Below are 27,635 nucleotides of genomic sequence, written 5' to 3' on the forward strand. Positions count from 1 at the left end.
TGAAAAGCAGATACCAAGATAGAGGTACAATTGGAAGAGATGATGGGAGCGAGATATAATCCTTGGGAGAGATAAAAGGAAAAGAAAGCAAAAGAAGGCAAAAAATTAGGTATTAAGGGCACTAGACTGTGGTGCAGCTCCCAGAAGAGTTTTCCTAATGGTGAGCCCTTGAACCACTTCTCTGCTCATTCATTGATCGGGGGTATTCAGGTAGTGCATAATCTCAGTTTGAATACTTAGTAAGATTATGAAGACCCCCTACAGACAGAGATGGGCAGTAGTTTTAATCTTGAAGATGGATCTAAATTGTGCACTTGCATAGCTACCACAGCTGGGCAAAGGGAAGTAGATGGTCACAGCAAGCTAAGTGCCTACACTATATGTGAGCGGCTAGATCAAGTGGATTCATCCATGCATCTTTCCATCCATTCATTCATCCACTCATGTATTGCTTTAGATGACAGCAGTAATCTTTCAAAACTTCCGTCAGAACCTGTTGTTAGAAATCAAATCTAGATTTTGCCTCTTCTGCTACAAAGACCACCATCTCTGAGCATCAACCAGTATGTATCTCCACCCAATCTGCCTTCATCCTTTCTTGTAACCGTTGATCAATCATCGGAGACGAAGCCCTTAATTATACCTTCATTGCTGCTAGTCTGACATACTTCTTGCTTGAATCCTACTAGTACTTTGCTCTCCTAGATGGATTATAATTCAGGTTTTAGGCCCTGTGATTCAGTGTTCTAAGCATAAAACCTACACAGCAGGTGATGAGGTTTATTGCAATGTCCTTGTGTTCAGGGTCAATGCCAGCACTAAGGAGCAGCAGAGGCAGTGAACTGATTTGGCTGTGTGCCTTCCAGTTCTTAGGTCCCTGAAGTTGTTTACCTTCCAAATGACCCTGGCCTTTGGTAATATCTCATAGCAGCCTCTCTCCAACTAGTATGGCAACCAGCCATGCAACTTTGAGTCTGGAGAAATCAGGGGTAATATTTTGAGAGCACATTACTTGAGAGGATGAAGATAGTGGAAATGTGTAGGAATTGGCAGATATTAGGAAGAAGTTGTTTTTTAAAAATAAATATTTCTGCCAATTAGAATCTAATCTTCCTCGAAAGATCTCTAAGGTCTTTTCACTTCTTTCAGTCCATTACTTAGATATCAAAGAACACACTCTCACCACAATAGAGACCAATTCCTCCCCCCCCCCCTTTTTTTCCTAGAATGATGTTTATATTTTGGCAGGCCTTCTCTCATGTGGCTTAAAGAACCACATGTGTTTGGAGGCATTCTATCAAGTAGTTTAAAGAGCATAAAACTTGCAGTAATATTTTTGGGAGTAAATTTTATTGTTATGGCTTTAAAACACAATCAAATAAAAACAAGAATTCCATTAGTGGTTGAATATTGTAATAATAGAGTTGAAAATAAATTTTATAGCTATAGGACCTATAAAACAGCAATAATAAAAAACACTATTATTGTGAATAAATTGTATTGAGATGACTAACTAGAAAGCTATAAAACACGACGATAAGGAATAATCTAATCACCAGGAAAGATGTGATAATAATTCACCCTTGTTAGCGAGGAGCCCATGGTTACAGTTCATTGGCCCCAGTGTTCTGGGTTACCGCTTGCATTCCATAAGGTTATAGAAAGATAATCTTTGGCCAGTGGGGTTGGCAGGAGACCACATATTACACTGAAATTGGACATGGGGATTGAGGAAAATCCAATTATCAGTGGCTGTTAGGAAAAACCCCATGTAGTCATGCCAACGTCCTCACAACACATTTTAAAAATTATTTGCCATTTCCTGCTGACCATTTGTATGTATTATTTGACTGTGCATTTCATGTATTTTTATTTTTGTTCCTTTGTCTCATAATGACTGTATGGAAGGGCATTTGTTGGAGGTGTTATAGTAACCTTGCTTTTTATTTAGACTATCCATGCATCCTTCTGCCCTGAGTCCATCTTGAGTTTCTATTCTAATGAGCAAGAAATGAAAAGAAGGTACCCTCAAACTTAGGTTCTACTCCTTTATGTGGAACTGATGCTCCATTAAAACCCTTGCTCCAGAATTAGTACCACTCAGATGCCTTCATGAGGGGAAGGGTGCTGTGGGGAGTGCATTTTACTCCTTGTTCAGAACATCAAGGTTTAAATTCGAGATTGCTGAATTAACTATATCCTAAGAAGATGATGGAAGATGGGAAGAGTGCAGCTTTCCTTGGGGAGCTTTGTCTTAGGTAAGCTATTCGGAGTTACTGCCTTCACCTTCTTACTCCCCTTTCCTTCTGTAACTACCTCCAGTCAGGCTTTTGCCCCTGTGATGTGTTTACTGAAATAGCTCTAATCAAGGTCTCCAGGACACCTGATGGAGTTAGTTCTAGGACTTTGTCTGACTCCACTTTTTAGCATTTGACCCCGTAAATAATTCTCACTTTCTTGAAGTCCTTTCTTCACTTGAGTTCTGGGGCACAGTGGGATTCTAGGTGGCAAAGGACTTCATTTAAATCCTCTACCTGTTCTGTATTCAGGTTGATCTTGCTCAAGTAGATCTTTAGCTGCAAACTGACTTGGTTTTTACTGGTCATTGGTTTGAGACTCAGGCATGTCTGAAAACACAGTGTGGTGTCTAATAGAGTCCTTTATGTGAGACAAAGGTGAGGGAAATCACCTAAGGAATTTAAACTGTTTTCACTGTTCACATCTGGATAGACCTGGGTTTGCACAAGAAGTGGTCCATCAGAACAGAGAAGGTCCTTGATCCTGAACAAGCCTTAGATTGTGAGAAGGAGTGGATTCTGAATAAATGACCATGCCCACCATGACAAGAGTAAAAGACACTCCATCTCCTGGGACCAGCAGGCCTGCATGGAAGGAGAAGCAGTAGTAGTGGCTCCTGAGCACAGGCCACAGGGATTCTTAGAAACACAGATGGGACTTTATTTGTCCCATATTGGGTTACATAAATGCTGAGGAAATTTACTCTGGGGTCTGATAGAATCAAGAGCTTGTATAAATTGGCTTCTAGAGGAGAAATGAGATATAAAGTGGTAAAGTGTTTTCCACGGTTCAAAAATGTGTTTGAGGACATGATGGAGTTAATGAAGCAATTGCTCAATTGTTTCTGCTGAGGCATCCATTGACTGATTTATCTTATCTTGTCTGTGAGCCAAGGTCTTGCTTGATGCATTCTCAGAGACACTGAGTTACTGACCAGAAATAGAGGCCCAGGATTTTCTAGCTCTGTCTGCAGAAGAATGAAGCCACTTCTTGGGACCCTTTACCTTTTGGGGATGCTGGTTCCTAGGGGGCTGGGATATGATAGGTGAGTGTGAAGTGGGAAGAGGGACTTTTATGATTTAGACTGTCTAAATGGAAATTTTTTTTCAAGATCTGTGCAGCTAGATTCTTCCCACTTCTGATGTATGTACACCACCAAAATAACAGTGATTTGGGGGTTCTATCATGGAATATTACTCTAATAATTCTTTACTAAATAAATATCTCACAAACATTTCCTAGAACAATTTATGACAAATACTAATAGCTATCTCATGTTTTATGATTGGAGAGAGGAAATTATAATAAAAATTTTACTTCTATTTTCATAGTTTCTCAACTGGTAAATCACATTATTCTAATTATTAAGAAAAGTGTTTAAAATTATCAAATAATTTCACCTGGAATAATTACTGTCAATATTTTGTATAGATAGATACCTAATTATGTTTATGGCACTATTACTGAAATTTTTCAGTTAAATTCCTTTGAAAAGATTTTCCTGTGGTATTTGTAATTAATTTAATAAAAACCTTCTGCAATTGCTGTTTTCTCATTAATTTCTGTCTTCTCATTTTTACAAATAATGCCATGCTGAGTAACCAGCTAAATAATTATTATTTTCCAAATTTTTATTTTCCTAATATGTTATAAAAAGTGAAATCACTGGGTCAAAGTGAAAAATATCCACTATTGACTTTCTTTGTACTTTGTTGATTTTAATCAGGTGAAATACTTTGTCTTATTCATTACTCAGTTGTTTAAACTCTATTTGCCATTCATGCCATTTGCCCATTTTTGGTGCTTTGCCTATTCCTAAGGGATCATAACTTCTCTAAATATATAACAAATGTTAATCTCTCTCTCTCTCTCTCTCTCTCTCTCTCTCTCTCTCTCTCTCTGTGTGTGTGTGTGTGTGTGTAGTTTCATTAATAAAGTATATTTTCCCTTATTCATACATAGCTCATTATTTCCCTTCTTTGCCATATTTCATGAACTATGTGTGGTTCATGAACTATCCATGGTTCATGATTAAAGTAATCTTGCAACAAACTTGTTCTCACAGAGCAGGGAAACCCACCCTGAGTTTTGCCCCACATGGGTGACCTCAGACAAACTGATTTAGAATATATATAAAGAGAGTTCAGGATGTATGTGAGGCCAAAAACTTGTGTACACATTTCTGTCTCAGTTCTTACATTAGTTGACTTGCTTTCATTTATGTAGTGCATTTACCTTCCTTTCTGAGATTCTTTATCCATCATTCGAGACCAAGACTCTTATTTCTTTCACAAGGAAAATATGAAAAAATTAGCCTGCTTAAAGATATCAAGAACCTTAAAACATACATCTCTTGATGTAATGTCCCTATGTCTGGAAATCTATACTGAGGAAATCAACTAAAATATGGAAAGAGTTTTACACATGGAGATGCAGCTTTATTTTAATATAAAGATTATAGTATTTGAAAATTACCTAAATGTCCCATATAATGGTTATATAAATGCTGATGTATGATATATGACAATGAAACATTATTCATTCCACTCAAAAATAATATTTAAAAAATTAATAGCATGAGAAAATTTATGTTTTATGCTGAAGAAAAGATATAAAGTACAAAATAAAATTAAATACTTAAAAATATATGCCAAAATGGTAATTATTATTTTAGGTAATTTTTTCCCCCTTTCTTCCACTAGTTTTTACTTTGAAATATTACATAATGAACATACATAATACTTTCATTTAAAGAAAAATATTGGCATGTCCAAGTCAATAAGTGATTAGGCTCAGGCAGAAGAACATAGAACACAGGGTGTCCACTGGACAACTCCTCTGACTGCATTCAGTGAAGATATTTCAAATAATTTTTACTTTGTCCTTATTGAGTATTTTTATTTTTGTTATTATTTGCTGATATAAAATAATCTTCACCTTCATGTTACTTTTACCAACTCAAAACCTATAGGTATACTGCAAGTTTCAAAACTCTCTATTCACTACAATATATACAATGATAGTCTAAAACTAATAGATATTACAAGCTTATACTTGTTTATATATATTTCATACTTCCCCTAAAAAGTCTGCATCTATAAAATCATTTTGGATTTAACCATATGAATCAAATAGCTTGAAAATATTTGGCCTCTTTGACAAGGGAATAATCAGAAATGAGAATAAATATTTATACAAGAAGTTATTAGCTGCATAATTATTTATAATGACTACTCCCCCAAAAGAAATAGTTTAATCTAGCACAGAGAAAATATTGAAATAAATGATACTATGTAAAATATATTAATTGTAAAATATTATGCAGTTATTAAAAATAATGCTTAAAAAAGTTTACATTGGTTCAAGGAAATGTCTCTGGTAAGAAATGGAATTAAAAACAGTAAATTCAAAATCATACAAAGAGATCTAACTTGCTATAAATATATGCAAGACTGAAAGGAAATACGTCAAAATATCAACAGGGATTCACTCAAGGAGGTGGAATTATGAGATTATTCCTTTCTTCCTTTATCTATTTTTCTACTATTATTTATAACATATACTTAAAGTATGTTAAATTTGTAAGCAGGAAAGTAAAAATTGGAAATATATTGCTACATGAAATATTCATATGACTGTTTCTTCGCTAAGTATTTAAAACACAAAATTTGCCTCAATCTTCATTATTTTCAGCCTCTTTATAAATTCCACTGAAAATTTTATTCAAGCAATCTTTGATCTGTAGCATTTATTAATAATGCACCCCAAAGGATCGTTTTCTCTGTTAAACATTTTATGAATTTCTGTTCAAAAAGAATACACAAAGTACAATAATCTTTTCATTTGCTTGGTGAGAAGAGACTAGTGATAATTTGGGGGATTAGCCTGCTTTTTCTTCTCCTTCCTACATGTATTATGCATTAGCCAAGAAATTGCCTAGAAACAGGGAACAGCCTTTGTAAGTAAATGGCTTAAACATTCACTTGGACTAAGTATTAGAGTTTCTGGGGTTTAAGTATTGTTTTAGTTTCAAATAAAAATGATAAGCACTTTTAATATTAGTGGTTTTCACTCAGATCCCAGCCTGTTATGTTTCTGGCATGTTCGATGGACCCAGTCATTCGAAGCTGAGTTTAGAAAACAACACACTCACATTTCATGAATATTAGCTGGGGACAGCCAAGTGTTGGTGCTTGAGGGCTTCCCCTGCTTTGATTTATTCCACTCTGTGTTGTGACATTTCCAGGGGATCTCAGCCCACTTGAAACAAAAATCTTGCAAGTGTAATCCTGCTTTTTAGTGTATCATTAGCCTTCCCTATCGGTGGATTTCACATAGACCAATACAACCAACTACAGATTGAAAATATTTGGGAAAACAATTGTGTCTATTTGCAGACTTCTTTTCTTATTATAATTCCCCCAAACAACGCAGTATGAAAATTGTCTATACAGCATTAGGTATTATAAGTAATCTAGAAATTACTCGAAGTATACACAGGAGGATGTTTGTAAATATTATGCAAATACCACAACGTTTGATCTAAGGGACTTGAACATCTTAGGGCAGGGGTGCTCCTGGGGAACCAAGGGAAGACCACACTCCCTTTACCACTCCACTGAGCAGATAACCGTGATAAGACAAACCCCAGACGACTGCTCAACTCTGTGAAGGAACCAAGAACAGCTACCACCCTCGTAAGCAGCACTGCTGTGCAAGTGTCTCTAGGGACCTTGTTTCCTGGAAAGAATGACAGGCAGAACCACCAGGGTGAGGAACCAGGTTCGAGAAGAGGCTAGAAAGATGGCATTCATTTGCTTCATTTCCTCTTCTCCCCATTCTGAAAAGGGTTAAAAGTATTTTCTAGTGACATCTAAACAGGGATACTTATTGTTCTCTTTGTAGTTAAAATCAAAAGTAGCCAAATTAGAAATGGGCTAGTAGACATTTCAACTGATATTTTAGGGTGTAATACAAAGTAGTTGAGCCTATGTATTAAAGTCTTAAGAAAAAAAGAACCTAAAATGATAGTATTCGCAGTCAAGATCAAAAGGTTGTTATTAAAGTTAAATGAGTCATATAGACAGATATATAGATATAGATACATAGATATCAAGTTCTGAAAACAGTTCTAGTAAAATGTTGGTGGTTGTTGTTATTGGCTAAGCCTGAGCTTGGAATTCTCCCTTTCCTGACTTTTATATACCTTGAGCAACACTTAATTGGTAATCAGGTACTTGTTTATTACATCTCCTATCTTGTTATTTAATAGCTAAATTAGTTTTGCTTTTCAAAGTAGATTTTAAAATGCAAGAAAGAAATCTTCTATTACTACTACCAATTACTACTTTCATATAAAGTAATAAGAAGACATACCCATTGGTCGTTGAATAGATAAATTGGATGATATAAAGCACTTTGACCAGCACCCTGCATGTGGTGCTCAGTAAGAGTTAACTAATGTTATTGTAAAGTATATTTTCTGATTAGTTAATAGACTTAAAATGTGCATTTAAATTACATTTAATTGTAATTGAATTTTTATAAATTTGAAACACACTAGGGGGTATATGTATTTTTCCTTCTAAAATGATATCTTTAGAACAATCAGTGTCAACATATTACTTGAACCTATACATATGTGTGTGTGTGTGTGTGTGTGTGAATAATAAACATTAGAAATGAATCTATGAATAATATGAATAAGCACTTTGCTCCTCAACTATTACAATTTAAATAATATTTGTTTCTTTAAATCTTTTAAAATTTATTTTCATTGTTTCAGCTAATCACTTAGATAATCCAATATCTTGATATTTTCACTTGGGAAAGCTAAATATTCATTCAAGAGTGTAATTAAACATTTACAATTTTGAGGACAAAGAGCTTCTGTTAAATTCAAATTATTATTTTAAGTATTATTAATAATTAAGAATAATTAATGCAACTCCAAGTTTAAAGTAATGAAATTCTGTGGAGAAATCAATTTCCATTAGAGTAGTTAGTTGTGGTACATACTACTAAATGAACTAGGTAAAAAAGTTAAAGTATAATTTATCTATTTGTTGGACTTAGATAATGGTTAGAATTTGTGTTTCAGTTAATTATATCAAAATATTTTGTAGCTTGGCATAGTTTAAGAATAATACTAATTAGATGGCTAAATTATTCTTAGTAAAATTTTTATTTTTAATAGCATCGCATCTAAATGTGGTTTTTGCTTTGTTTTGAATTATTGTGTTCTAAAATTTATAAGCAATTGATTTCATAGAAATTTTGTGTTAATTGTTAAACATGGATTAATTTATTTCATCCCTATAAGAATCCTTTGAGAAGATGCTGTTATTTTCTCATTTTACAAATAAAGAAATGAAAACTTAGAGATAAAGAAGTGACAATACCATAAAAGTTTCTCCTTTTTTGATAGTGGAAAAACAGATAAAAGTTGTTGAAATATTAGCTCATTAGATCTCTGACACATTCTCTTGCAATTCAGGATAATGTACAAAAGTTTGCATCACAGCATCATCAAAAACCCATACCCCTGTTCCCTTGCCATAGTAATCATTTACTGGGCAAATGAACTAACAGTATGCTTTTACAATGAAATCATAACCCAATTTCTTGCTTAAAAAAGCTTTTTGGCTAGGATCTAAAACATTCATCAAATGTTTGTGTGGTTTAGAGAGAGACTAATAGTTGTATGACTTACTGGCTCTGTGACTCTTTGCAAGTGACTTAATTTCTCCTGGTCTTACTTGTAGAATCTAAATAATAACACTTCAGAGGGCTGTAGGAATTTTTAATGCAATATCTGGTACAGAGGAGGAACTGTGTGGTCTTATTAAAGATAAAAGATAAATCACAAGTAGATAGTTGGAACAAGCCTAAATCTATTAAAGACAATGAATATATTATCAATAACCCTCTCAAACAGAAAACATCACAGAAAGTATCACATCCAGATGGGTACACTGGTGAATTCTCCCAAATATTTAAAGAAGAAGTTATACCAATTCTCTATAATCCCTTTAGAAGTTAGAAGCCCAAAGAATACTTCCTAATCCATTCTATGAGACCAGAAATACCCTAAAACCAAAATCAGACAAAGATATTATAAGGAAAGAAAACTACAGAACAAAATCCCTCATAAACATAGATATAAACACAATATTGGAAAATTCAATATAGTTATGTATAAAAAGAATTACATACCATGACCAAATGGAATTTATCCCAGTTATGCAAGTCTGCTTCAACATTCAAAAATCAATTAATGTTATCCACTACAACTACAGGCTAACGAAAGAAAATCACATGATCATATTGATAGATGTAGAAAAAGTATTTGACAAAATCTGATACTCATTTATGATATAAAAAGAACAACTTCAACTAGCACCCTAAGAGAACATATTTACTCATAGTATATAATTAAGAACATAATAAATACATAGAGAACATAAAAACCCTGTAGCGAACATCATAATTAATGGTGAAAAATTAGAAGGGTGCCCATTAAGATCAGTCAAAAAAAAGAATATTTGTCCTCACAAATGTTTTTCAACATTCTGATGGAAGGCCTTAGCTAATGAAATAAGACAAGAAAAAGAAATAAAAGGTATACATATTAGGAAGGAAGAAATAAAACTGTTCTTGTTTGCAAATGACATGATTGTGTGTGTAGAAAATCGGAATCAGGAACCAAAACACCTCCCAATACAAATAAGTAATTATAGCAAAGTTGTTGGGATGAGGTTAAAATAGAAAAATCAATTGATTTCCTATGTACTAAGCAATGAATAGGTAATTTTAAATAAAAAGAAAACATGTTATCATTTATGTTAATGCCTGCCAACTGAAATGCTTAGGCATAAATCTAGTAAACCCAGCATACCTATAAAATTCTTATGAAACAAATCAGAGAAGAACCAAATACATAGAGGCATATTCTATGCTCATAAATGAGAATATTAAAAATTGTCAAGATGTCATTTCTTCACAACTTTATCTATAGAGTCAATGCAATCTCAATCAAAATTCCAGAAAGTTATTTTGTGGTTATCAACAAACTGATTCTAGGGCTGGGGTTGTGGTTCAGTGGTAGAGCGCTTGCCTAGATTGTGTGAGGCACTGGGGTTCGATCCTCAGCACTACATATGAACAAATAAAGTCCATCGACAACTAAAAAATATTTTTAAAAACTGATTCTAAAGTTTATGTGGAGAAATAAAAGTCACAGAATAGCTAACAAATTGTTGAAAGAGAAGAATAAAGTCAGAGAACTGACACTACCTGATTTCCAAACTAAATATGAAGCTATAGCAATCAAGACACTGTAGTGTTGGCAAAAGAACTGACAAATCAGTGGAAGAAAACAGGGAACTCAGAAATAGATACACATAAATATAGCCAACTTATCTTTGACAAAGGAGCAAAGATAATACAACAGAGCAAAATATTCAACACACAATACCAGGATAATAACTAGACATCCAGACACAAAAGAGTGAATCACGATATTAATTCAATAATGTATCATAGGCTTAAATGTTAAATGCAAAACCATAAAACTCTAGAAGATAACTTAGGGTAAAACCTAAATGATTTGGGGTATGGCAATTAAATTATAGATACAACAGAAAAGGCACAATATATGAAAGCTGAGCTTCATTAAAATTAAAAACTTCTACTTTGCAAAAGCAAATGTGAAGACAATGAGAAGACAAGCCATGAACTCAGAGAAAATATTTAGGAAAGGTAGATCTGAGAAAAAACTTGGGTACAAAATATACAAAGAACTCTTAAAACTCATCAATTTTAAAAAAGACCAATCAGATTTTAAAATGGACAAAAAAATCTGAAGAGTTACATTACCAAAGACAATATAGAGATGGTAATTAAATGCATGTAAAAAATGTTTTATATCATCTGTCAATAGAGAATTTCAAATTAAGAAACAATGATATACCATAGCATATTTACTAAAGTGACCCAAATTCCAAACACTGACAATACCAAATGTTACTGAGGATGTGGAGCAACCAGAACTCACATTCATTACTGGTGGGAATGCAAAAGGTTTCAGCAATTTTGGAAGTTAGTTCCTTACAAAACTTAACATACTTTACCCTATGATCCAGAAATTATACTTCTTAGGATTCACTCAAGTGAATAAATAAATCAAAAAATGTCATCACAAAAACCTTCACATGAATGTTTATGACAGCTTTATTAATAGTTGCCCAAAACTTGGAAGCAATCAAGATGCCTTTTGATAGATATTGAATAGTTAAATAAATTATTGTGCATGCAAGTAAAGGAATATTATACAGACCCAACAAAGAGATGAGTAATCAAGTCATGAGAAGACATGGAGGAAATGTGTATTATTCATTGAAAAAAAGCCAGTCTGAAAAGGCTACATCTTGTATTCTTCTGACTATATGATATTATGCAAAAGCTAAACTATGGCAACAGAAAAAAATAAGTACTTGCCAGGGTTTGGGAGAGTGAAAGCTGAATTAGCAGAGCACAGAGAATTTTTAGAGCAGTAAAACTATTCTGCAGGATACTATAATGCTTGGTATGTGTCATCAAACATTTGTACAAACCCATGGAATGTACAAGCATGAACCCAGATATAAACTTTGGACTTTGTGTGATGATGTGTCAGTTTATGTTCATTGGTTGTAACAAATGTGCCACTGTGCTGTTGGATGCTCATAATGGCAGGAGGTTTTGCATGTGTGAGAAAATGGGGTGAATGGGACCATCTGTACTTTCCACTTAATTTGCTGTGAACCTAAGAGTGCTCTAAAAATGTTTACTTAAAGAAAAGATAAACCACTGCATAAAGATTAGTTCTCACCATTATATTCAGCACAGTGGTTAATATTACATGCTCTTTAGTCAGTCTGTTAAGGTTTAAATCCCAATAACACTTTCCAGGTGATTCAGTTTCTTCATGTCTGAAATAGAGATAATAAGAGTATCTATCTCAGAGTGTTAGAGAGAAGTAAATGAGATTTAAATTGCTTAGAACAGTGCATGTCTCATAAAAAGTTTGAGTTCAATAAATCTTAGCTATTATTTCTTTAACAAATTTAAAAGTGTGTTTTATCTGCACTGTCTTATTGAATCATCCTAGCTTCCCTGCAAGGTTGAAATGATTGTCCTCACCCTATAGATAAAGAAATTACATCTCAGAGTGGCTAAATGGTTGCCCAAGATCTCACAATTAGTAAATCACAGAGCCAAGATTCAACACTGGTTTTTGTACTTCAAATCCTGTGCACACTGATTTCTGCTACCTTTCTGATCAACTTTCTAACCTTCAGAATATCCTTGTTTCTTCACTGCGTTTGATCCTGTGTTCTTCCCTTTGCAGATCCTTAGTGCAGCACAAAAATCAGGTTGTGGACAAGACAAGGAGTCTGTGGAAGAACCTGGAGACCTATTCCTACAACAAGTACCACCCCATGGAGGAGGTGAGCAAGGACTTTACATGGGGGAGGAGCCGGGCGTCATGATTGTTTTAAGGATGCACAAGAGAGGTTTCTTTGTTAATATCCATGTCAAAATAAGGAGTAAGAAACCTCAGTTTACATGTTTGGGGAAGGGCATAAAGGGTTTTTTTCTAATCTCAGAACAGGGCAAAAGATATTGTTGGTGCATTAGTCTGCTTTTCATTACTATGATGAAATAGCTAAGGGATACAGGCTTAACTTTATAAAGAAGAAGTTTATTTTGCTGAAATAAATTTTAAGCCTGAAAAGTCCAAAGAGCATGGTGCAGTTTCTAGTTTAGCTGCATCGGCTCATGGTGGGTGGCAAAGGCAGGATCATATGTGGGAGGAAGACATTACATTATCAAACAGGAAGCTAGAGAGTCTAGGGGTCAGGCTTAGGCTTTTGTCACCATTCATCCCCAAGAGAGTTCCCTCCAGAGAACGGTTGGTTTTCCCTTCTTAGGGTAGAGCTCCCAGTAACCTAATGACCTCCCACTAGGTCACACCTCTTAAAAGTCCCACATCACTATACTGGGGATCAAGTCTCCAATACACATGAACCCTTGGAGCACAAACAACATCCAAACCACAATCATTGGGATCCATAAAGATGGAAGAAGGACTCACCAGATAAGCTTAACCCAAAATTTCTGGCTTGACTATGTGCCATAGGAAAGCAAATTCTAATGATGGTGAAAAGGTTGTGTTATACATTGTCTCTCAGTGTTCCTGGTGGATCATTAAAGTTGTTAATTCTCAATTACTTATTTATAAAGTTAGTTCAGCATGGTGTCCTAAGACTTGTAGGCAGAGTAGAGTTTTAGAGAAAAGGAAAGGTGGGAGAGAAATGGTACACGGGTTTGGTTTTCTGTTTTGTTTACAACAGTGTGCATTTCAATGTCTTTGTGAGAGCAAAGGTTATCTTAGAGGTAATCCAGGCTCTTCCTATTGATAGCCATGGTCCTCCTGGGCTGTTTCAGATCTATCTGTGGATGAGCCAGATCAGTGAGAAGCATGCAGAAGTGGTGACACAGCATCTCCTGGGAATGACATTTGAGAAAAGGCCCATGTATTACTTGAAGGTGAGTGAAAGGGCCAGAAGGGCCTTCCTTGGAGAACCCCTTCTCCATCTGAGGGTTGTGTTGACGACTAAGGAAGGGCTCTATCAGAAACGTGGGAGAAGTTAAAAGGAGCAGAGCAGAAAGTCATTTTCCTTTCCACTCCAAACTGGGCTTTTAAAACTCCAAACATATCGATATGTATGCCTTGATCATGTGGGTGGGGCTAGAGAGGTAGGACTAAAAGCAGCAGGCCCCAGAGGCGGCCGTTCCCCACTCATGCCTCCGCCAGAGCCAGTTCACTTGCCATCTGCATTTTAAATGTTTTCTAAAGTGTTTTCTCTTTTTATTAAAAAAAAAAGAGAGAGAAATTTTTTTTTCATAAAAGTATTTTCAAGTTGCAGACAATCTTCATTATTAGTTCTTTCATTTTAAATTTGAAGTTACAAAGATCAAGAGAAGCAAGGTGACTTTTTTAAGGTCCCACAGCTGAATAATTCCACAGCCAGGGGAACAACCAGGTCTCCAGGTTCTCCTGCCCCTTTTTAATGTGACATGGTGAAAACTACTTGGACTAGACAGCCACTCTTCCACAAGGCCAGGACTTCTGGGCTCCCAGTTCTGGACCACTGGTTTTCTATCCTGGCTACACATAATAATAGCCTGGAAACTGCAGAATAATTTGTTGCCTAGGTGACACCTACAGAGATGGGGCCAGGCATGCTTTGAAAGCTCCCCAGGTGATTTCAATCTGTAGCTGAGTTAACAACCACTGCACCCAACCAGTGGTTTTCAAACGGTGGACCTTGCACTCACAGCATCAGCATCACCTGGGAATTGGCTAGAAAAGCATATTCTCAGGATGGATTCTAACCACGTGTGTTTTAATAATCCCTGCTAATCCTGATGCACACTTGATTTTTAGAACTACAATGTGTTTCTAACAAGTACCTCAGAGACATTGATATTGCTGGCCAAGTCCACTCTTCAGGTACCTCCACCAAAATAGTCTGGCATTAAGAAATAGTGTTATTTATTTTTCTGCTTTTATACTCCTTGTACAGATAATGTCAATCTACAAAGCAAAACCTCATATGGAGAGTGTCACAACTACTGGGTGTGTGTGTGTGTGTGTGTGTGTGTGTGTGTGTGTGTATCAGAAATAAAATTTATCCAGGGATGAAGTAGTTGGTGATGTGGAAGAACGGTGCACCTGCCAACCTGATTTTCAATAGACCCTCAACTCTGAACTAAGACAACATGACACAACATCCTTTTCCCAGGGCATGTGATAAAGCATAGAACGAGTATATAATAAGGAGGCAATAAAGGTAAACTTATAATTAACACACATGTTCTGATAAAATAGGGCAATTATTCCAATTAGGAGGTAAATTAGGAGTTGCCCTGGAAGATTTGAAAAATAGATGAGGTTAAGGAATTTGAATATGATTGGTCCAGCCATGTATTTATCTCAATTTTTAAGTATCTCCTGGAGGGAGAGAGCCTTCACCAGCCCAGCTTCCAGTGATTTTCAATAAAAAGCACTGGTCTAGGCCACTAACAAATGTAAAACAGATATGACTGTTAAAGCATGGGACTATTTACAGCCCTTTCTCCACAAAGGAGAATCCACAATTGCTAGTTTAATTCCTAATATGCCCACTCCTCTGAAGAAGGAGGGCATCTTTCTTGCTGAAGTGAACCGGGACTATGTCCAAGAATAACAAACGTGCAGAGAAGAAAGAAGGTTGAGCTGTCTGGGCCTGAAGGAATCTCCAAGCAAAAGGAGAATTCCATTAGTGTTTCAGGAGATTGTGTATTTTGATGTCCTCACAGTTTCAGGAAGATTGGGATTCATTTTAGATCCTTTTGATTCTTTAACATTGTCTCTTGTGAACTTTGCTACTCTGAATGAACTCTATGTATAAAACTGTCATAAGGTTTATAGGAAGTTAGCCTTTTGGCTTGTGGCTTTGGGGACTTATATGTTTGTCCATCATTAGGGAATAACTTAGGGTGTGGAGAAGGCCACTTTTTGGGTGGGTGTGCATGGTCCTGAGAAGAACTACCAAGGAAGTCAACAAGCAGGACACAAAGAGTAGCAGGGGGAAGGGTCACATTGTTGGATGACTCCACAAACCATGTTGTCACCTTCTTGAAACCCGAGTGCAATAAGAAAGGGAGATGCAGGGGAATGAACATGAACCCTAGTTCATGTTCGTGAATGAACCCTAGGTTTCCACCCTGTAACAGTGGCTTACAATAATAAGTGGCTATTGGTAATCGAGCATGGATGCTCCCCCTCCACAGATCAGCCAACCATCCGATAACCCCAAGAAGATCATTTGGATGGACTGTGGAATTCATGCCAGAGAATGGATTGCCCCTGCTTTTTGTCAGTGGTTTGTGAAAGAAGTAAGTGTGTTTAGTTTCTTCCTAATGGTAAAATACTTCTTAAAACACCTGTTACTTCTTGGCAACTTAGAATCCATGCTCCTTTCACATGTTAACAATGAAACTCTTCAGGAAACTAATCCTTCACCTCAAGTGAAATAGAGTTAGGGGGCTAGGGATACAGCTCAGTTGGTAGAATGCTTGCCTTGCTTGCACAAGGCCCTGGGTTCAATCCACAGCACCACTACCAAAAAAAAAAAAAAAAAAGAAAAGAAAGACAGTCAATGAGTAGCTTTTCTGAAAAGTTAGTATCCTGATCTCTTTCTAGTACATTCAAAGTCACTTTTATTGGAGGATATACATATCTAACTATAAAAGACGATACATCTTGGGAGTCATAGATGAGTCTGAACCCTGGGTCTGTCTCTTTTAAATAGTATTGGGCAAATTTCCTACACTGGGAATCCTAGTTTTTCACCTGTCAAGGGTGTATGAAATGACTATTTCATGGGTTTGCCATGTGGATTAAAAGATTTGGCATAAGGAAAATACTCAGCACAATGAATTTTTGTATATTATTTATACCCCTCCATTAGGGGAGTAAGAAACCTTTAAAAGTAATCTGATACTTTTTGTGTCAGTATTTTCAGAAACCCAAATATAAATACGTATTTATAATTTTATATATTTATGTGATATATAATATTTAAAGTATTACATATAATATTTTCAATTTATCTATATATGTATAGAAATAAAGTAGCCCACAGAAGTACTTCTTGAAATGTGGCCTCCAAACCAACAGCATCAACATCAACTGGGAACTTGCTGAAAATACAAATTCTTGGCTCATCTGAAATTTAGTAAACCAGAAGCTCAGGAGGAGAGGGAGGTAAAAGGAAAGCAGATAAAGCCGGACAATCTATTTTACAAGGTCCTCCAGGTGATTCTGGTGCATGATAAAGTTTGAGAACCACAACTATGAAGAATAAGATAACTAAGGAGGGGTGGGAACTGGAGGGTAGAGGTGTACTATGCAGTGATAAATTGAAATCCACAGAAAATCGTGAGGAAAAAAAAACTTCTTAGAATCAAATGTTTATCTCTTAAATTTCCAGATTCTACAAAACTATAAAGATAATCCAAGAATAAACAGGTTCCTTAGGAATCTGGACTTCTATGTGCTTCCAGTTCTTAACATAGATGGCTACATCTACTCGTGGACAACTGTGAGTACCCAGAGTTTGGTCCTGGATGCATTCATGAAGGGAAGCTTCACTCAGCTTACTACTCCAATCTCCCCTGTTCTAGCTATAAAAAATATGTGGTACCCATGTAAATAAAGAAAAACCACATGGGATAAAAATCAGCTAAACATTTTTTTTTTTAATCAAAGAGTCAAAGTCAATTTTAAGATTGAGGAAACCTACAGCTTTCTTGGAGTTGAAGTCTAGCAGGGAGGTATTTTCTTGGTTTCTGACACCTTCCCAATTTTCTAGTCCAATTCTCTCCTTGACTATCTTCATGATGTTTTTGAATTGCCCATCACCCAGTTAGAATTATATGGATATAAAACTTATGTACCAACCTGTATCTGCCTCAGATCAGTACTGGAGGCTTAAGGAAATAAATGATTAATAAAAACTAAACAAAGCTATATTTCTCGATGTGATCATTCATGGAAGGGCAAACATCCCATGAGGTCTTTTTGTGGAGTAGATCATAGACAGCTTTGTCCTGACAATGTTTCTAAAGCTTGTCACTCCCTCTTTCTAGAGAGTATTCTTCTTCTCTCTGCTCCCCTCCCCCAAAGTCCCTTGTGTGTGTGTGTGGGGGGGTCTCTGTCTCTGGAACAGACTTTCTTGCCTTTGTGTGAATTGAGACCCTCCCTCTGAGCTTGGCTGGTGAAACTTGTCTTTCTCTCCATCTCCCCTCATCAGTCATCTGCTTCCAGAAACGTGCAGAGACCATCTCTGATACACCTGGAACAGCCTTTTTCCATCTGTCAAGCTATTTCCCTTTCATCCTGTATCACTCAGCCCTTAAAAATGACTTGGAGACTTGCTCTGAGTAAGCGGGTCACGTCCACAGGCGCAGCTGATCTGCTCCAGAGGAAAAAGCCAAACTACTTCCTTCAATTTGATTGTTTACACATTTGCATGCTTTTGGTTGTACAGATGTTTCTATGATTGGGGGTTGCTAGTCCATCTTCCAGACTAAAAATTACATGCATAGGCTTCGCCATGTTAAAAGCAAGTTTTTCCAGATAATCCTAGGAAACATTTTTCACATTCAAGGACCACCTGTCACCACTAACTCTGTGATTTATGAAGCCTTGGAATGGCAACATCCTTTTTGGTTCCTCTGTTACAGGATCGTCTTTGGAGGAAATCCCGTTCATCCCACAATAATGGCACATGTTTTGGATCGGATCTCAATCGAAATTTCAATGTGTCCTGGTGTAGTAAGTACATATCTATCTACTGGATGAATTGATGGAGGGGGAAAAGAGGTGAGAAACAAGGAGTGAGGTGAATTACTAAAGATATCATTTTTTAAAATTTTGTACCGCTTTCTGAGCATTCTGTCCAGTTTTATTCCAAGAGTTGACATTATATGTCTATAGTAAGAGTCATTGACACTCATGTACAGGACTCTCTTCAAGTGCAGATAGTTAAACAAGGACAAAGCAGACCTAGATCAGTACAGATATATCTAAAATTCTTCACTTTGTTTGAAGATATTTAGATCATCATAAAGAAAAGAAAACCCAGAGCATTATCCTTGGAGATTATTGTACAGCAGGGAGGTGGCAATAAGCAAAGCAAACATTTTCTTCTCCTTATGGCACTATTATGTTTCCAAATCTCAGTCTGCCCAAAGAATTGGAAGCAGATACAGGCAGGAATGGTTAAGAGCATCACCACTCACCAGATGGCAAGGGTTAATATTCAGACTTGGCAGCTGAGTGGTCTTGGAAAAAAAAATCACTTCATCTTTCTGCTTTAATTTTCTCTTATGTAAAATGTGAGTCACCGTAATCCCACTTTATCAGAAGGTCACCATGAGGATTAAATGGGATGCTACATAGGAGAGGCTGGGTGCAGACTGAGCATGTAAGAGGTGCTCAACTTGATTGAGTTTTATTAATGAGCTTTATTATTGTTAATAAGGAGGACTCCTTACATCTTTGCAAAATAGCTCTAATGAGACTTAAGCCAGTAAGACCCTGAAGGAGCGACTTAGGCCAAGAAAATTATCAGAATCAGACTTAGGCACTTGGAGACTGATTCCCAAACACTTGTTTCAGGGTCCACCTCTGGTTTAAGTGAAAGATTACCGAAATGCCATTTCTTTTTTGCACTCTCTCTCCTGGGCCATGGACTTGGTTTCTAAATCCTAATGTCAGGCCTCCTGCCTTTCTGAGTTGCTTCTCGCCTGATTATCCTCGGTGACTACCCAAGCCGACTGATTTACTCGGGATTGACTTAGTCAACCAAGGTCAAGTTTTGATACCACCCACAGATGCCCCAAGCAAGGATGACTCTTTGCCTTCATTCATTTCCAGGCGGAGATCATGAAGGCTTCTTTGTCGTTTCTTGCACGTTCACAGGTATTGGTGCTTCCAAAAACTGCCAAGATTTAACATTCTGTGGGACAGAACCAGTGTCTGAACCAGAGACTAAAGCTGTCTCCAGTTTTGTAGAAAGCAAGAAGGAAGACATTTTGTGCTTCTTGACCATCCACTCTTACGGGCAGCTCATCCTCACTCCGTATGGCTACACCAAAAATAAACCAAGTAACCACGAAGAACTGGTAAGCCCACAGCACAGCCCTGTGGTCTCCAGAGAAGCCCAAGGAGGCCCTCTGCTTTCCTTTTCCTTTGGCAAGGGAGCCTCCAGCCTCCCTTGTCTTCTCTCTGCTCATCCTTATTTTCTTTCTTTCTGTGTTTCGTTCCTTGCCAGATGCCTGCTGAGAAGGCTTTGGGTTAAATGCTGCTTTACCTACATTAATTAACTACCTGTTTCATAAAGTGTCAAGTTGGGAGACATCTTAGGTATTCGCCTATAATATAAATGAGATGATTATGCTAATAATCTGCAGAAACGAGCTTTCGTTTCTGTAAATTCTCTTGAAGCTCCAATCGGCAATTACAGCTCTCGAACCATGCTTTAAAGAACTTGCCAGCTGTTAGTGGAATATGGCATATCTGGAATAACACGGCTAAATAATATCTGCTCTCTTCTCTGCTAAACACAATTCTCTATTTTCTTTTAAACTCTTTCTACATCATTTGCCGGGGAATATCTGTAAGGGGAAGTACCAACAAGAGGCGAGCTGGTGCAGGAAAATTCTTTTGTGTTTTATCCACGTTCCTTTCTGAGGCAGTTTACCCAAGCCCTGGTGGGCAGAACTGCTAAAAAGAAGTGGACTTTTTGCTCTTTTGTAAACCTGAGGACAATAGTCACAAAACAAAGGGAGGGCACATACACAATTGTTGTAATATTTACTATTTTTATTTTTAATTCTTTTTTTCAGTTTCTAATTGTGATAAAGTACACTTAATAGAAAATCTACCATCTTAACCGTTTTTTAACTGTAGAGACCAGAGTATTCACAGTGGTGTGCAACTAATTGCCAGAACTTTTTCATCTTGTGTAATTGAAGCCCACTAAACAACAACTCTCTGTTTCCCTCTACCACCAGCCCCTGGCTACTGCCATTCCACTGTCTGTTTCTATGAGTTTGACTATCATAGATTCTTCATATAAATGGAATCATGTAGTATTTGTCTTTTTTATAGCTGACTTATTTCACTTAGTATAATGTCATCAGAGTTCATCTGTATTGTAGGATGTTGTCAAAATTTCTTTTCTTTCTAAGGCCAAATTATATTTCATCATATGTATAGGTCATGTTTTGCTTATCACTTATCCACCAATGGACACTTAGGTTGCTTCCACTTTTCAGATATTGAAAATAATACTACTATGAGTATGGGTATGCAAATATCTCTTCAAGACCCTGCTTTTAAATCTTTTGGATATATATCCAGAAGCGCAACTGCCAGATCATATAATTCCATGTTTAACTTCTTGAGGAAACGCTAAATGGTTTTCCATAGCGGCTGCACCGTTTTATGTATCCACCAACAATACACAGAGTTCACTTTCTCCATGTTCTTGCTAATGTTTGTTATTTTCTGTTTAAGAAGCCCCTCATTATGTGCAAAGGCTGCAATGGATGTGAGACAGCCTTATCTCAGAGGCCTGCTGGTTATGTTACGCTTCCTGACCCTTTCTTACTGGAAGATGACCCATAAAACACAAGATCTGGATACAAAAGGAAAACCCACTACAGATTTTTATTGGAGGGAAACCTTCCACCAGCAGTTAAAAATATCCAGCAATGCTCCAGAACCTTTTGTACAATAACTTTTCCTCCCTTGGTCCAGGAAAACTTGTATTGCGGTCATTTTGTAGACAGTGGAAGTAACCCACATTTGACTAGATCTTTACTATTTACAAAGGGATTTTACAGTCACTATCTCAGTTGATCCTTATAACAACAAAATAATCTCACTTTGGAGATGTAGAAACTGAGACCTTGGGATAACTATATTTGCAGACCCCTATAGACAGGAAATGGTGGAGGCCCAGCTGGACTCGCATGACCACCTTGGTGCCATTATTCTTACTTGTCTCTCTCTATTCAGAAAGGGTTCTCAACTTTTAGCAGCAATGATAATTTAGAGTCCCAGTCAACTATGTGCCGTTTCTTCCTCATCGATAAGCCCTGAAAGTTTCTTCAATAAAGAAATACGCAGAGCAGAGATTTCAGTCAAGAAGCTCAGAAACTTCTACATCCTCAGTTTCTGTGATTTTAGTTGTAGATTTCTACTTTCTCCTTCAAAGGAGTTGTGACAAAGCCAAGGGACTCTCCAAAGACATTATAGATCCTTAATGGGAAGGGGGTCTTCACCAACAGAAAGATCTTTGGTGGGAATGGCTTTCCACCAGCATTTATATACCCCAGTACTTTTCTTCCTTCTCTTTTTGGCTCAGGAAGACAGATACTACATGACTATTTTGCAAGGTCTATATTCAAAGGTTACAAGGTGTTACTGACAGGCTATCTGGTTAGATCCCAGTGACAAAGGCTATAGAGTTAGTAAGAAGTCAGGAGAGACTTGGGGCAATCACGCTGACACTAGAGGTGGTAACTCTAAGACAAGAATGCTAGCAAATCCTCAGTACTAAACATAGAAATTGGAAAATTCTCTTGTATCTCTTACAGTCCCAGGTGCTGAAGAGTTCACATAAATGTTTAACCTAAGAATTTTCCATAATTCGTTTTTCAGTGTGAAAAATTAGCAATCATGCTTCAACCTTATTGAAGCCACTTAGTGGTGCTTTTATGTTGTCAGGGTAGGTAAGCTTTGAACAAAGACACAGAATCAAGCCAACTGCTCCAAAGAGATTTTCATTTCTAACATTATTTACAATCACCAAAGACTAGCAATTAATCTATCTGTATTTACAAAACCAAAAACTTTTGGAAATCATGGTAAATATTACACTGCATGACAGACATTTTGGCAATCACTATGTAGGGGAAACATTACTATATATAGCTCCTTTTCTAAACTGCTCTGGCAATTAGAATAACTCTAAGAATTCTAATGTTTTACATGCTTCCATTATTTCCACTTTAATTATTTTCATATAAACCTCTTTATAACATCCCAAGCTCTGGTTCTTCCTTGCGTATGCCAGGTCCTTAATCATACACCTGCCTGTGAATACATGCTTACAGGCATTTCTCTAGGCCTGGAGAAGGAGTTGCCCATCAGGCTATAGAGGCCTTTAGAGTGTGTATCATGTTCTACTGGCAAAGGAGTTTTTATCATTTTTACCAGGAAATACTTTTAACCTGAGAAGGGCCACAGAGGTATTGAATCTCTATGGCCTTGCAATACAGCATCAGGAGAGAGAAGTATACTCAGAGCTCCACCCTAGAGATGGAAATTGAAGTCAAAAGTCCGGGGGATTCCACAGCATCTTCTTGGAAATCACCTGATTTATAAGCGGAGGACCATTTCATATTTGTGGGTATACACACACAAACACACACACACAAATATATATAAACACACAAACATATATATACATATATATATATACACAAACATATATATACATATATATACAAACAAATATATATGTATATATATGAAATATATAATATTATATGATATATATTTTTAAATATTTTATATATATATATATCTGCTTTCCCATAGTAATTACTAATGGAAAATTCTTTTTTAAAAATAATTTGGAGCTTTAATTCTTTTTTTTTTTTTGAGAGAGACATAATTTTAATATTTATTTTTTAGTTTTTTCGGCAGACACAACATCTTTGTTTGTATGTGGTACTGAGGGTTGAACTCGGGCCGCACGCATGCCAGGCGAGCACGCTACCTCTTGAGCCACATTCCCAGCCCGGAAAATTCTTTAAAAAAAATAAAGTCCAAAAGTTTTGAGTTTTTTGTCTGTAAAGATGGGGGAGAAGACTATTTCTGGGAAGACTATTTCCTACCCTACAGCCAGGATTTGAGGAAAAGGAACTATAGAGAATAACATAAGGCTGGCAATGGAAAGAAGAAATGATTGTCTGGGGTAAGCTTAGAGTGAGGGGAAGTAAGGAATCATTTGGATTGAAAATGTAGCCTGGGGCTAATCCATGAATCCCAAGTGAAAGGTAAGGCCCACCATGGATCAGATGATATGGAGTTTCATTCAAAGAAACAGGACACACATAGGAATTAAAAATAATTGAAAACAATTTATATCACTGCTAGACAACTCTCAAGGAACTCAGGAAAGATGTCGTTGGTAAAAATCACAGTGGTGCTTCCCCAGGCCTCCTGCTCTCCCCTGCATCACACAGCGGCTCCCTGCATCCTTTCCACCCTTCACGCTCATTTCCTTGCTTGCATTTTTCTCTCTAGAGATCTCTTTCTGAGTCTCCCCTCCATCTTATAATTTCTACACTGTAAGCGATTAAACAAGCTTTATACCTTGTAGATCTTCAGCATTTTCTACCCATTATCTGAGTTTTAGGCAACACGAACCCAGGAGTTGGGGCAGACTCAGAATGATGGGGGAAAGACAGAGAGCAGGTGCATGAGCAAAGGTAGAATTCTCAGCAGTGAGTGGAGAAAAGGTAACAAGTTTGCAGAGATGCTCAGGTTAACATGTTTTTAAAATTTTCTTTTAATTTAGCCAGACCCAGAAAGTCCCAAGTTCCCAAAGGATGCTGCCCACAGCTGCTGCATATGACACACCAACAACAACAACAAAAACACCACCACTGACTGCCTTTTTTATTCTTCCTTTTGAATTTTCCTGGGTTCTTCCTCACTGTACCCAAGTACTCCTCTGTCACATCTTGGTATTCATCTGGGCAGTGTAGAGCCAGGAAAGGAGAGTCAGCATCTCAAACTAGGCCCAGCATTAGTGAGAGTCAGGAGAGCCGATGCATCTATAAGCACAACTAAAACAATGATGGATCATAGTACAGGCAGGAGTGACAAGGGACTGGTGGTGTTTTTGTAGAATCTAGAAGTATTGGGATGCACCATTTGGTGGGTGGAATATAGCATGGAAGAATCTGGGGTGGGGAATACTTAGAGGGTCTGAGTGAGGACAGATCTATGCAGTAGGATTTATCATGCTAGTAAGCACAGCCAATAGACTCAGTAACTGATCTCAGGAAAGAGTCTTCAGGGAATAAGGTTGAGACCTTAGAAATCATCTGTTTCTAAGGAATTTCCAGTGAAGTAAGGTGACATGGTGGGTACAGGGACAAATGTGCCTTCCAGCTCAGAAATTTTTATGAGAGATGTCATCAAATATCTATAAAGAAAAATAAGAGGACTCATAAGAGAGGTGTGGACAAAGGGCTGTGGGAGATTTGAAGTGTGGAAAGATGAAATCCAGTTGGGGGAACTGATAAATCTCTATAGAGAAGTTGGCATCTCAGAAAACCCTTTGAGGTTGAGTAGAATTTAAACAGATAGAGATCCCAGAGAGAAGAAACATCCTGAGGAAAAGTGGAGAGACTGAGGAACCCAGGGGAAATTTGAGTTTGCCTATACTCTAGGGTAGATGTCCAGAAGATGGTGTTGGAAAGCTGGGTTAGGGCCATACTGTAGAGGATCTCAAAAACTAGACTAAGACGTTTGTACTTAATTCAGTGAGCAATCTGGAGTTATTAGGAACTTTTCAGCAAGATCATAATCATAGTTCTACTCATCTGGAAGCCAGGTGGAATAAATTGGGATAAGGATTGATGAAAGAAAGAGAAACTTATTAGAGGAAGCAACAGACCAGTTCAGGTAATGAGCCTGGCATATGGTCATGGTACTGGAAATGAAAGTTGGTATCTGAGAGAAGGAGAGTCAAAGATATTGCAGGATTTTCGGTGTATGTTAAGGAGCATGCAATGCCAGAAATAGTAAAGTCAGAACAGTCTTATTGGTGGGAGAAATGATGAAATTGAAAGTGAGTATTTTAATCTGAGATACCAACAGGCTACCCAGATGTTTATGTTCAATGGGAAGTTGGAAAGATGATCTAAAACTCTACAGATCGATCTGGACAAAATACCAAATGCTTGGATTGTCGGATTTATTTTTAACACCAGATATCTGTCTCTGCATTTCCCACCTACAGATTCAAGTTGGACAGAAGGCAGCAAATGCATTGAAAGCAAAGCATGGAACCAATTATAGAGTTGGATCAAGTGCAGATATTTTATGTAAGTATCTTTTTTTTTCCTTCTCAGTAGTATCTAAGGCACAAAAGAAATCAATGGAGTTTGGGTGGTGAGGTGGGCAGGAGAGGAATAGAAGAGCTCCTAGGATCAACAGGGAGTTGTACAAATCAAGGATAAAAGGGAACCTTTTCAAGTCCAGAATTATACTCTCTAGGGATAAGGTATGAACTAAAGAAAAAAAATACAGTCTCAGACCAGAGACTCTCTGGCTCCAGTTAAAAAGAGCTGGCAAGTTAGAAAGCACAGGAGTTAACAGTATGGATATTGTACACTGACCCTTGGCCAGTTAATTCAATTCCATCAAGCTAAGAAAGCAGAGCAGAATGAGTCCTGGAGAAAGAAACTAAAAGAAAAGAATTTAGTTGCAAAAAGAGGGTATTGCTTCTCCCAGCCCCAACCACCACTTCCTCTGCCCTCTGGCATCCCACCTACATAATATTGCATCATAGTTTTCTTGTGGGTCATTTTACTTCTGTTCCTATCAATTCACTCTTGCCTTTTGCTATGAGATTAACTAGACTCTGATTCAGCTAAGAAGCTCCAACCAAACCTCTGCTATGTGCCAGGTGCAGGGCCAGATTATGGGAGCAGACGGGCTAAATAAGACACAGTCCCTGCAGTGTAGGGGCAGCCCATCAGGAGATGGAGAAGACATCTCCAGGAACTCTTAATGAAACCACTCCCTTTTTATATTGACTGAGCTCTTATTCCCTAGGAAATCTGTTCTTTACAAGTGAGATTTCTACTGCTGTCTTCATGTTTTCATTTACAGATCCCACATCAGGGTCTTCAAGAGACTGGGCTCGAGACATTGGGATCCCCTACTCATACACATTTGAGCTGAGGGACAATGGTACCGAGGGGTTTCTTCTGCATGAAACTCAGATCCAGCCCACCTGCGAGGAGGCCATGGAGGCTGTGCTCTCGATCCTGGATGATGTGTATGCAAAATACTGGCTCTCCAACACTGCTACAAAGGTGACATCTACCACTGTGTTGCTGAATCTGCTGTGGCTTTTCACATCTCTTCTCTAAGTGTGTCCTACTCAGGCCTGCTCAGCACCAGTGATGTAAATGTGGTTAGAGGGAAGATGTGTGCAGTTTTAGAGAAACCAAAACTCTAAACTCTAAACACCTAATTCAATAAAGAACAAACATATTTGCCTTTAGTATTATTTTACCGGTAATTAATTTTTATTAATCTATAAGAGTTTGTTATTAGGTCGCTACAATAATGATGCAAACCCCTCTAAAACTCAGCAGTGTACATATCTATAGGCCAGCAAGGAAGTGCTGCCATCTTGGCTGTGCTCATTATGTGTCTATGGTGACTGCCCAGGCAGCTGGTTGAACTTTGGAAGGCTAACTCTTTCAGTTGGTCTGGGATAGCCTCAGCTGGGATGAGGAACAATAGCTATGTTCGATGTATCTTCTCCTCCAGAAGGTTAGTCCAGGCCTGTCCTCATGGCTATAGTGAAGGAGAAAGTAAAAGGAGAGCATGGGCCAGTGTGCAGGCACTTTTCTGCATC

The 27,635-nt window shown here is 37.3% G+C and overlaps 1 protein-coding gene across 1 annotated transcript; it reads left to right on the forward strand.

Annotated features, from left to right (window-relative positions):
- The first annotated feature begins 3,193 nt into the window (after positions 1-3,193).
- On the forward strand, positions 3,194-27,275 carry Cpo (carboxypeptidase O). The gene is made up of 9 exons (XM_005335112.3): positions 3,194-3,343; positions 12,689-12,788; positions 13,789-13,890; positions 16,180-16,284; positions 17,382-17,492; positions 18,637-18,727; positions 19,877-20,079; positions 26,004-26,088; positions 26,879-27,275. Exons 1-9 carry the CDS (start codon positions 3,276-3,278, stop codon positions 27,139-27,141), a joined length of 1,128 nt encoding a protein of 375 aa, XP_005335169.1. The 5' UTR covers positions 3,194-3,275; the 3' UTR covers positions 27,142-27,275.
- The last annotated feature ends 360 nt before the right edge of the window (positions 27,276-27,635 follow it).

The sequence above is a fragment of the Ictidomys tridecemlineatus genome, chromosome 7 (assembly GCF_052094955.1).
Source record: "Ictidomys tridecemlineatus isolate mIctTri1 chromosome 7, mIctTri1.hap1, whole genome shotgun sequence".
Lineage (NCBI taxonomy): Eukaryota > Metazoa > Chordata > Mammalia > Rodentia > Sciuridae > Ictidomys > Ictidomys tridecemlineatus.

Bases quoted from the DNA above. Each gene is read 5' to 3' on its own strand.
- Cpo (XM_005335112.3), top strand. From the start codon at position 3,276: ATGAAGCCACTTCTTGGGACCCTTTACCTTTTGGGGATGCTGGTTCCT. The intron at 16,285-17,381 runs GTAAGTGTGTTT...TTAAATTTCCAG, and splicing joins GTCAGTGGTTTGTGAAAGAA to ATTCTACAAAACTATAAAGA. The intron at 26,089-26,878 runs GTAAGTATCTTT...TTTCATTTACAG, and splicing joins ATCAAGTGCAGATATTTTAT to ATCCCACATCAGGGTCTTCA.